Raw genomic sequence first — 12,147 nt, 5'->3', positions numbered from 1 at the left:
TGTATGAAAATATCATGCAAAAATTGAGAAAATCTGATAAAATATTTTGACTGTTTCTACTTGACTGATCACTGGTGATACACATCAAAGGTCACTGATCTCAGTGGAAATATGCATTGTTGTATGTGTTCAATGAAGCAAATGATTTATCTTGTAATAATATCCTTGGTAATGTATCTCAGAATCCCATAATGGGTTTCAAAACCAACTCATGGAGAGATTGCACAGTCTGATACACATTTGCAAACCTACCAATAAAATCTTTATAGAAAACAAGATGTCAGAAAATCAATATAAGCACTCCTATGAACTGGGTGCCTAACTTTGATCAAGATCTGAAGCTAATAGAAAATCTGTTTAGTTCAAAGTTATCAAATCAAAAACAATACATAAAAAATACATTAAAAGCAAAACATTTCATCCACATTTTAAAAAGAAAATTATTCTAAAATATATGTATTCTGTATTTGACAAACAGTTCATTCGACAAATGAAAACTCACAGGAATATGTTTCAGCTATTAGAACAGAAAGATAGAGTTTTTATTATACTAGTTTAAACACGCACTTCAAAGATTGCAGTGTTTGAAGATGTAGATTCTCAGGAGGCAACAGTACTGTTGACTTCTCCCTCCTCTGGACACCAACTATTTAAGTTGATTTGCATACAAAGCAGAGCTTGCAACATGATAGCTATTCATAAAGGGTGTTTTTTTTACTTTTCATATAATACAGTAGTCACACAATGAGGCAGTTCATATTTGTCTCAGTGAATCATTAATTTTTGACAGACACCTGTACAAAATACTTGGACAAAAGCCAGCTAAGATTTTCTGTTACCTTGCATGTTTTATGAATCTATCACATCTAAATGCAGCACTTTTTTTTTGCAATGAGACATTTGTTTTTATACTAAAATATCTGAATTACTTTGAATAAAGCTGGAAATTATGTCCCTTAAAATAATTAAACAAATAAGGCACCAATGTTTTTGTAAGATATTTACATCTTTTAAGGACATTCGGTAGACTGATTCCCCACTGTTTATTTCAACCCCAAAACTTGTTTGTATTCAAAATTAATTATGACAATGCATATTTATATTGAAACAAACTATGATAAAGGGAATTATATTAAATAACAAAGGGCAAGGTCACCAGAGTTCAACTATGTTATTTTGTTTCTCAGCATTATATCTCATACTAGATCAATAAAAAAACATTCATTCACATTAAATGTATCCAAATATGGTATCAATGACCTGAAGTTTCACCTTTTACAATAACTTACTGATAGTTCCTTTGAAACTTGTTTCTTTATTAAAATGTCCTCAGATGTATAAACTATGATAATATTCACATACAGTACCATTGATTAAATGATTCTGAACATCAGAGTAGCAAGAGTTTCAATAAATCCAAAGATGCTGAGAGCTCAATCCACAGAATTAACTATGAATAGTGAAAAGAAAAGACAGGATTATCTCCTTATGTTGTAACTTTTGAATTTTTAATATTAAGTACTGTGAAATACTTTCTTTTAGCTGGAATTAATTTTCGCTGAAAAGGCTTTTTGGGCATTTTGTATGGAATTTATTTTCACTGATTTTTTACTCCCATGTGCGAAGCACAAAATGGGAGTCTTTGCAGTTAGTGTGTCTGTATGTGTGTATGTGTGTGTGTATGTATGTCCGACTGTTCCACTGCTATCTCAAGAACCATACATCGGTTTTTGATGAAACTTGGTGCATAGATGCTCTGGGCCAATGCGCAGATTTGATTAGGTTTTGGTAAAAATCCATGCTCGTTAATTACCTAATTTGCATGATAATTAGCTAATTTTTAGCTGTTCTATGACTGTTCCACTGATATCTAAAGAACCACTTATTGGATTTTGATGAAACTTGGTACATAGATGCTCTGAACATATGCGCAGATTTGATTAATTTTTGGTAAAAATCCGTGCATATTAATTACCTAATTTACATGATAATTAGCTATTTTTTAGTGGTTCCATGACTGTTCCACTGATATCTAAACAACCACTCATTGGATTTTGATGAAACTTGGTACATAGATGCTCTGAACTAATGCTAGGTTTTGATTAGTTTTTGGTAATAATCCGTGGATACTAATTACCTAATTTGCATAATGATTAGTCAATTTTCGGTTTTTCCACTGATATCTCAAGTACTAATCATCACATTTCAAATGAAACTTGGTACATAGATGTCATACGACACTGCACAGACCTGATAGTTTTTATGGTAATATCAGTACATATTAATTACCTAATTTGCATAATTAATTAATTTTCAGCATTTGATATAAGTAGTTAGCATTACATTTCAATGAAACTTGGTACTTACATACTCAAGGACTATGCAGAGATTGATTGTTTTCGATAAATATTTGTGCATATTAATCACCTAATTTGCATAATTAGTTAATTTTCAGCTTTTCCATGGGTATCTCAAGTACTAATCATCGCATTTCAATGAAACTTGGTACATAGATCCTTTAGGACTATGCAGAGACCTGATTAGTTTTAGGGTAAATAATTGTGCATATTAATTACCTAATTTGCATAATTAATTTTCAGCTTTTCTACTGATATCTAAAGTACTAATCATTTACATTTCAATGAATCTAGAATTATGCAGACCCAATTAGTTTCCGGTAAATATTTGTGCATATTAATCACCTAATTTGCATAATTAACCAACTTTCACACTGATATCTCAGGGTACTATACATCACATATCAATGAATGTACATGGATGCTGTAGGACAATAGACAGACCTGAATAATTGTGGGTTACAATCTGTACATATTAATTACCTAATTTGCATAATTAACCAATTTTAAGCTTTCACACTGATATCTAAAGTACCGTAAAAACTCCAAAATTTCGACCGGTTTTAAATAATTGGCGTTAGAAATGTGACATGTTTTTAGAGTCGTGGCCGAGTTGTAACTCAAAATCTAAACAAAGTCATCAATCAGTGAGTATTATGACAAGCAAAACAAAACATCAAGACGCGCAGAAGAGGTCAGCACAAAACTAATAGGTCAAAAGACAAAGCTGTCTCGCACTACCTAGGAAAACTTGCGAATGTTCGAAGTACAAGTACCCATTGGACAAAAGATACATGGAAGTTTAGCAAACTATCTCCCCGACCCAGTGCAATGTATCCGGTTAGAATCAAAGCTCACGTGTCCCTTATTTGAGGGACCAAATTCTGCCGTAAATTCGCCCTTGGATTAAAAAATAAAATAAGGTGTATTTTGGCGTCATTTTTCGGACATTTCAATCAATCCTGCCGGCTAAAATAGAGTCTAAGTTTTACCGTAGTCATTGACGTCTGTCTATTCAAGAGTACACGTGTATGATTTTTATCGTGACTAGCGTGAGCGGGTAAGCTTCCTTTCGAGAATGAGCTGTTATCACTGTGAACAATGTTAAATTATTCTTCAGATGACCAGTTTATTTTTTAAAAACAACTAATTTTTTTGTTTAAAAAAAAATCATGCCGTTTTCGCATCAAAATCCAAGCCAAAATATCGTACTACAACATCAATCTCTTCGCATTGCGTTCAATAACATTAACATATTTAAATAAGCTATGGTAATTTGAACACGTTGGCATCATCCAGCTTTTTGATTGGTTAATTAGCGATTTGACCTATTTGACCTAAGAGAACATGGCGGATATCCTACAGCATCAAACGTTTATACGAGACCGGAATCATTCGCTTACGATGAAACTTAGTTGACTTTTATTTGTATTTCATAACCATTCAACAAATTTATTTTGTGTACATTATTATAATCACTACTGAGTACAGTAATAATCAACAATTCAGAAACGCAGCATGCCGAGATTTTTGTGTTCGTTTTTATTTGAAACTTCGTTTATTACCAAACGCTTCAGCGTGGTATTAAGATTTTGTTTTCAGGCTTGGGTGGTACCAAGGTGGAAAATGGTTGCACATATGGGGGGTAATTCCTGGAATTGCAATAGAGAGGGTTCAGGCCGAAATACATATATATAGTGTTTCCATGTTTCGTCTGATATTTCTGTGGTATTCTGCTGCTGTAAATAATGCAAGATTTGTTCCGAAATTCAGTGTGTTGTGTGCACTCCAGGGTTATTCGTTTTTTTGCTCAAAACACCCCTATTTTTTAATGGGAGAGTCGAATAGTTTCACTCCCACTGGGAAATCTGCATTGTTACTTGAATGAGAGCTAACTAAACACATTTTCCAGACCGGCGAAAGTGTATGCAACAGCCAATGTTAACAGCCTGTCACGTGATTTTAGTCTGATTGTCAACATCAAAAGAGGCTAATCCATTTACGCAGGTATAACTGGGAATAGAATATGTGAGGGATTGTATCAACAGAGATGTGTATAATGAAAAGTAACATCTATCCTTCTTTTGCATCGCTGAGCATTTCTGTTTTAGTATACTGGTTTGAAAATGTTGAATTTGCATTATTTGCAATGTGTTTTTTTACTGAAACTCCCCTATTGATCGAATCCCGGGTTTGAAAGAGAACGGCACACCACGTGATTCGTTTGAATACAATGGTGAAGGCACGCAAGCATGACTTACGTTGTCAGCAGTAGTCGCTGAGCTTCACGCTACAACTTCACTTGTGATGTTGCTTGTTAGCCGTGGATTGAATTAATCTTGATTACCGGTTAAAATGTTGCTTATTTGGCGTTGGTGATCTTTATTTGGAACTGGGTAACGTCGCCAGCAGAAACCTCCTGCGATTTTGATGTTGATGGTTGCGCCTCCATGGCAATCGCTAATTTTACTGCGGGTGGATCTTCCAAGAGCCCTTCGGGGTTTATAAAACTCATTCAACATACATAAAGTTCTCTCAATCGTAGTAGTCCATGTGATGTACAGCTAATATGCCAAACATGTTGCTGAACGATTTTGCCAATGAAAACAAGCCGGTTGGCGATCCACTCCACTAAAAAAAAACTAACAATATGTTTTCGGCAGTTGCCATGGTAGGACATGAACGTGAAGCTAACGTCGGTTTATAACTAAAACCGGGCACCGTATACAAAGTTCACAAAAAAACATTCAGTCCTTAGAAGTCATTTTATTTTATTGCTAGGACGTATGCTGTTGTTAGGGATTGGTCAGTTACTTCGGCCTGGGGGTGGATCAGTAGGGGGGGTACCCTGATTTTGATTTTGCGAATGGGGGGGGGGGGTCACCCTGTTTTTCACAATTCACACACGCGCTTGTGCATATATTTTTTAAAATTTTATTTCAGAACAATAGATTAAAAAGTTAATCGTACAAATGTGTTCTTGATAATAACTATTACCCATATTGCCTATAAATTTGTTGATGCAAAAAATGTTATAGGCTAAATATTTTGGGGTTGAAGTTGACAAATAACTAACAGATTATGCAATGCGACAGAGCTCCATGCAATTATACAGTTAAGTTTTGAACACATCCCAAGTCCATGTGATATCAGATTATTTTATTTATAGTCTGAAGTCACCATTGTATAAGATATTTACTGGATTTATCCAATTGTAGCTGGAGACGGAAAAACACAGCAATTAGTACAAAGAGCAGTGACAGTTTTTGTTCAGCAAATCAAAAAAGTTAAATGGATTCATGTATATGAATAAATAGTTTTTTTTTTGTTTTTTTAACTTTTAAATATGCATATTTTGCTCTGTAAAATACCAAAATCCAACACAAATTTATACAAAAATCAAATTGTTTTCATAAGCACAGACTGTGCTTCAGGTGTAAAGCTTTCCTGGTCTATAAGATATGAAAGATATATTAAATCCAAATTAGTTTTCAAACCGCCTAGATTCAAATCCTCTTTTCCTATTTTATAAGGGCGTTTATCAAGTGAGTACTCCACAGCTTTGTTTTTATTTACTATCTTTAGCAGCGTAGATTTCCCTACTTCCTGCAGCCTTTTCTGTAGTCGTTTTTTGGATTTATGCTTCCCCTCCCCTCCTAAGGTGACTGGTCTATTAAATGCAAACACTAAACATTACGGCAAACCACGATATTTTCAATGCACATCATACATTTTGTAATCATGTCAGAGCCAAAACTGTTAATGTTTCTTTGTTTTTCGGGGGGGGGGGGGGGGGGTCAGCATGTTTTAAAATATAATGTTAGGGGGTCGCCCACTTTTTTTTGTTGATAGGGGTGGGTCAACTGAGATTTACAGCTGACAAAATGGAATCTGCCACCCCCCCCCCCCAGGCCAGAGTAACTGAACAATCCCTTAAATTTATTATTTCCAACCGATAGTATTTTTTAGATTGCAGGCAGCATTTACAGTTCATTCAAAGTTCAAAATTGCGTCGGGATTACGTTGATACAGTGTAACAATGTCGGCGTCGGTGATCTCTTACCGGTGTGCAACGTAGCCAAAATAAAAGGCATGAATACAAGACTAGTGGGAGGTAATAAATTTGGGGTCGAAAGTATTCAAAAAACAGTTTTTGGCTGTTGCCATGGTAGCTGTGGACCAGGATTGTTTTGCCAATTAGTGACGGTACGACCTGCCTGTCAATTATAAACAAAATTAGCCAAGCCAAAAAAAATCTCAGTAAATTGTTGCCCACACTCAAGCGGATTAGAATGAGCTACGTCCATGCTTTTAATCATAGAAATGTGGGGTGTGATACATTTGACGTGAAGGTATTAAAAAATTCAGTTGTTGGCTGTTTCCATGGAAACGGTGGTCAGAATTTGTTTTCAGATTTTACCAATAGTAACTTTGTGCCCACACTTAAGCTGAGCAAAATGAGCTATGTCTGAGGTGTTGTATCCACAATTTGTAGGAGATACATTTCCTGATAACTAGGGTGAAGGTGTGACCTACCTGCTAAGTTTGAGCGAAATCGGCCAAGCCAAACAAATCACAGAAGAATTAATACGTGAAAACACTAGAAATCACACACACACACACAGATACACAAAATTAAAGTGATTTTAAGGGCAATCCAAGTGGAGCGAATCGCCAATACCATGTTCATTTGCATATTGACCGTGAAAATACCAAAAACATCATTGCATGGGTGATATGCAAATTAGTTTTAGTCAAAATAAGTTACTGCTTAGAAGTACCATTACTGTTGTTCAAATTTCATTTCACTCGGCAAATATATTCATGTACCCAAACGTAAAGTATCGTACTTCTAAATATTGTTTATTTCTGCTATGTTTCGAAAAACGCTACTCTTGAACGGACTACTTTATTCGCTCTCAGACCTCATTTGCATATGGGGTGTGGAAGTACCGATTTTGATTTCAGGGACGAATCAAAATAAACCGCAGTATATAAGTAATAATGTGGAATACTTCCTTTCACTGTGAACATTTTTTCGCTAAAATAAATTCCAGTGAAAATGCCATTTCCCTCATACTCTATTGAGACTTGACACAGCACAGTGAAAATTTGATTCACACCGTATGCTTGAAAACTTTTCATCGAAAATAAATTAAGTGAAATTCTGTGTGATTTCATGAGAGTTGAAAATGAAAAAATTATATGACACCCAACCCTACCACTCCATACACAATGTAACCACACCTCAAAAACATCCTTTCACCAGTGTATTCTATTTGAATTCGGGAGAAATTATATGACAACGAACTTAATTATAATTTCAACCTCTAGTTCAGCACTGATTAAATAAACTACCTCGTCTTTATGCCAACTTGAAGTTATTCAATGCCTACACCAGTGACTTCAAAATCTATGTTTCAATTCCAGGAATTTCACTTGCTATTAATTGTATGGGAGTGCCAGTCTTTTATTTTCTATTGTAATGTCAATTTCTTGTGATTACTCGGAAAATGAAGCTGTAACCACAGACCACAGTGCTGCAACTAAATCCTGGTATAAGCACCGGTTAGGCAGTCTTGAACTATGCATGTGAAGCCAGCTGAGAGGTATATCCAATCCTATAGATTTCTCATTGTTTGGTAACTATTTGCTGCAAATGCAACAAAAATCAATATAAAAATATTACCCACACAGCATTCTACAGGTTACTTGTTTAGAATATATTTTCGTTACCAATAAAATAAAAATCTCTCAGTCAATCAGAAACCCGGATTCATGCCTTCGAGGAAGGTCCCGTTTGAACGCTCACATCGGTTTTTTTTTTCGTTTGGGGGAAAACTAAAACTGGTCGCAATTTTCGAATAAGAATGAGTCGGCAATTTTTAGTGGAGTCGAAAATTTGGAGGTAAATAAAACACCGAAACCCGGCAAATAAATAGCCAATCGAATTTTTAGAGGGGTCGAAATTTTGGAGTTTTCACGGTGCTAATTATTCCATTTCAATGAAACTTAGTACAAAGATGATCTAGGACAATGTACAAACCTAATTAGTTTGGGGTAAAAATCTGTTCATATTAATTCCCTAATAAGCATAATAATTCATAATTTTTTGGTTCTAATCACATTTCAATTAAACTTGGAGACATAGATTTTCTGTTACATTGCGCAGACCTCATTAGTTTTACACTCAAATCTGGTCATATTAATTTTCTGATTTGCATAATTAGTTTTCAGCTAAGTAATTTCGAATTATATTTAATGTGTCTCCAATACTCTCGGCACATGGGAGTTCTTTCTAAGCTTTCTTTGATTGATGAGTTGAATGTGAAATATAGGAAAAAAAGTATATTCGCTGGATTTTATTTTCACGGAATCATCCCTTCAGCGAAAATAGTGAAAATAAATTCCAAGTGAAAATAAAATATTCTTCAGTATATTACTTGACATGTCAAAGCCTTCCAAAAAACATTACCGATAATACAACTTTACTTGGAGCCTGGCGGGACCTCGTGCGGGATAACATTACATTAGAGATTGAAAACATGTGTTTGTGCTATACCTTCTTCAATTTATTTTCTATGACAGTATTCTCTCGTAGTATTGGAAAGTGAAATGTATCAGTTAAGTCATATATTAACAGAACAGAAGTCTCTGATTGGTCAGATACTCGATATGTCTGTCACCGCAGCATCAGGTACTAGGTGTTAACAATTTCAAAAATATCTTAGTAGTTTGCCCTAATTACACCACCTCAATCGTCTCAGTCAAAAGATCCCATTTGACTTGAACAAATGATGTTGCATGTATGTAAGTTTCTTTTGTAGCTTGCCTGATATCTTGAGGTAAATTGTAGTAAGTCTGATTTAGTACAATTTTGATCTTGGTGCTCTATTTTTTACATGTTTGAAGTTATTCTAGGCTCAGGTTTAGGAATTGGTGCATATTCATTGGTCTAAAAGTCTTAACATTGTACATGTATGTAAGAATTGAGTGAACTCCTGTCATTGTAGATGATGGTAAACAAGACCAGGATCCCAGTAAAAAAGACAAAGATGAAAAAAAGAAGACTCTGACATCATTGCTTGAAAAGGTTGAAGGATGTACGGTATGAGGAAATTACTTTATGTATAATTTCTTGCTTCAGTTCATACTGTAACTGCATCAATAATTTACAGTTTTTTTATTTCCGTATTTTTGTTGATGAGAAAAATTTGCTCAATTAAATCCATGTTAAATAACAATAAAGCTTATTTTTACTTTTCCTGCCAAATTTATAAACTTGAATACAAGTGATAGTGCTTAAATCATGAAAATATATGGTGTTACAGTACAGATAGTTTCCTTTTGTAATTTTGCAAAAAATTTTGTGCACTCGTATTTGTACTAGAGAATCACAGAAGTTCCGGGTCGATATTTGGTCCATGAGAGCGATCTGGTGGAATTAGATACAGACACTTTTGTAGAAATTAAAAAAGTTCATGCCTTCTTGTTGAATGACAGTATTATGATTACCACATATATACCACATGGGTAAGAAACTTTTTTTTACTTTATTATATAAACAATTTTTTTGTGTCTTCTTGCAATTGATGAGTTTCAAATCTTTTTGTAGGGATGTTACTGTGTGTGCTAGTGTTGATTATGCGATAGAATAAAAAGAGGTATATATTATTTATCCCATGTATCCATACACTTTATTGGCATATGAAGTTCCGTTTTAAAATATTTTTATGGCAATATTTAAAAAATTTGGTACTTTTCTCGTTGCACATTTATCTTCTCTGCTACACAGAAGGGGCCCCCTGAGATACAAGTTTCTGTCATTGTTTGAAATTGATAATTTAGCAGTTGTGAATGCCAGAGATGTTGGACGTAAGTAGCTATCAATAATCTTGTAAATCTTGGTGCTTCTTGACTTTGTGTGATTGTCAGTTACGTGTGTGTATGTGTCAAGACTCACACCTGGTTTTGTGGGTACAGGTTTAATAGCTAGAATACTGTACTTAAAATGCTAACATAGCTTATTTGCTCAAATTGACATTTGTTGCGTAGTGAAATCCCCAAAGAATATGATGAGAATATGATGTTTGTCCTTGTTGTTGTTATTGACTCGTTAAATGCCCTTATTCTATTTTCACATATCATATCCATGATGAATTACTGTTGTGTTACTGTTTTTCTCGTAGCTGTCAAGAATGCTTTCAAGTTATTGATGTTTCCTGACCAACATATGTACCAGTGTGATGGCCCAAAGGCAAAGGTAAACTAAATGAAATGTGCTTTTGCCAGTTGTATCGTCGACACTAGTGACTACCGGTATATGAAATCATATATTGAAGCCTTCTATTATATTACATAGTAAACTGAATCAGATAGATTTGACAGATCTAATTCAGACAGATAAGTCACTGTAAGGCAGCTGTTTTGTTTATGGTGGGTTATCAGAGAATTATAAGATTAAGATGAATTCATGCCCAATGTATGCCAAGGTTGTTGATCAAGGCATACCCAATCAATTTTTTTTTTCATTTCAGCGAGAATGGTTAGATATTTTAGAGTTGACCAAGAAGAGTAAATTATCTGTTGATACACAAAAGAAAGAGTCCTTGGAATCATCTTCTAGTGAGTCCTTTGACAGAACCAATCGTAAGTACAACACAAGTTTGACAGTTGACAGAATTACAGGTTGAGTGTCATGATCACATATCACTTGCTGAAATTTTCAACAGAAAAAAAACAAAATCAGTATCTGCATGTGATGTGTTGCTTGGCTCTTATTTTCACAATTTTCTTTACCTCTGAAAAATAATCAACTATAACTAAGAGTCGTAAGACTGAAATTAAACTGTAATAACCAGAGATAAGATTTCACCATGTTGTGTAGTAATTAACCACTGTCACTTGGCGCACAAGTGATAATAAAATAAATGCAATATTTATTATATGTGGCCGCCATCTTGAATACGGCATGAAACTAAATAAGAGACAAGTTGTGAAACACGTTTTTCAGAATCCTACAAATCAGGAAAAGTACCAATCTTTCACAGCCAAACGACCCGTTGGGGGTAATATTAAGCCAATCGCTAACAAAATTCAACCAAATTCGTTGTTTTTGTGTGGAAAAATCCCTTGCATATGAACACCTTATTTACATAAAAGAACATAGAATACTTTCCTGGTGTATTTGAAACCGAAATTGTCATCGAACTGTAAGGCCGTCGCTGATTGGCTGCAGAGTTGGAATGGCAATTTTTGGCATTATTCATTCATTTATTTATTTAACTTTTTGTATATGTCAAACATTCAAAACTATAAATGGTATTACTTTTCAGCTTTTCTTGAAATTAATGCCATTGTGTCATCCAATACATCAGTGGAAAGTCCTCTTCATGTTGATTGGCTCATTGAACTACCTGAAGATTTAGATGTTTTGATAGCACAGAGGGACTTTGAGGGCGCTGTAGACCTAATTGAGAAAAGTATGTATGAAAATTGTACTATCTTACCCAGTATCAGATTGCAGTAGTAATGAGTTGTGATTATTTAATAATTCATATTTAATGAATATTGTCATACATGATAATGATTTACTGTTATTTGTTTATTTTCTCAGCAAACGAGTATCTTAAAGACATCCCATCATCTTCATCATTAAAGGAAGTTAGGTAAGTATGGTAATATTAATAGAGATCTCAATCAAACCCACATTCCTAGACAGTGCTTAATGTTGACACATGCCTTTCAGGGTTTTTCTGGAAAAAAAACTGCAAGAAGGAGCACTGCAATT

At 34.5% G+C, this 12,147-nt stretch overlaps 1 protein-coding gene across 2 annotated transcripts in view; it reads left to right on the top strand.

Annotated features, from left to right (window-relative positions):
• Positions 1–12,147, top strand: part of LOC100369081 (exocyst complex component 8-like) — a 42,938-nt gene that overhangs the window by 11,843 nt on the left and 18,948 nt on the right. Inside the window, exons 3-10 of one of the 2 annotated variants that reach the window (XM_085490692.1) lie at positions 8,959–9,054; positions 9,371–9,465; positions 9,748–9,890; positions 10,153–10,232; positions 10,547–10,620; positions 10,895–11,006; positions 11,693–11,839; positions 11,974–12,025. In XM_085490692.1, the coding sequence (XP_085346818.1) occupies positions 8,959–9,054; positions 9,371–9,465; positions 9,748–9,890; positions 10,153–10,232; positions 10,547–10,620; positions 10,895–11,006; positions 11,693–11,839; positions 11,974–12,025 (799 nt within the window). The remainder of the gene's footprint in view (positions 1–8,958; positions 9,055–9,370; positions 9,466–9,747; positions 9,891–10,152; positions 10,233–10,546; positions 10,621–10,894; positions 11,007–11,692; positions 11,840–11,973; positions 12,026–12,147) is intronic. The other variant, XM_085490693.1, reaches the window with a different exon arrangement.

The sequence above is a fragment of the Saccoglossus kowalevskii genome, chromosome 15 (genome assembly GCF_978046115.1).
Source record: "Saccoglossus kowalevskii chromosome 15, keSacKowa6.1, whole genome shotgun sequence".
Lineage (NCBI taxonomy): Eukaryota > Metazoa > Hemichordata > Enteropneusta > Harrimaniidae > Saccoglossus > Saccoglossus kowalevskii.
Note: the sequence above shows the minus strand (reverse complement) of the source record. Positions and strands in the feature narration are given on the sequence as shown.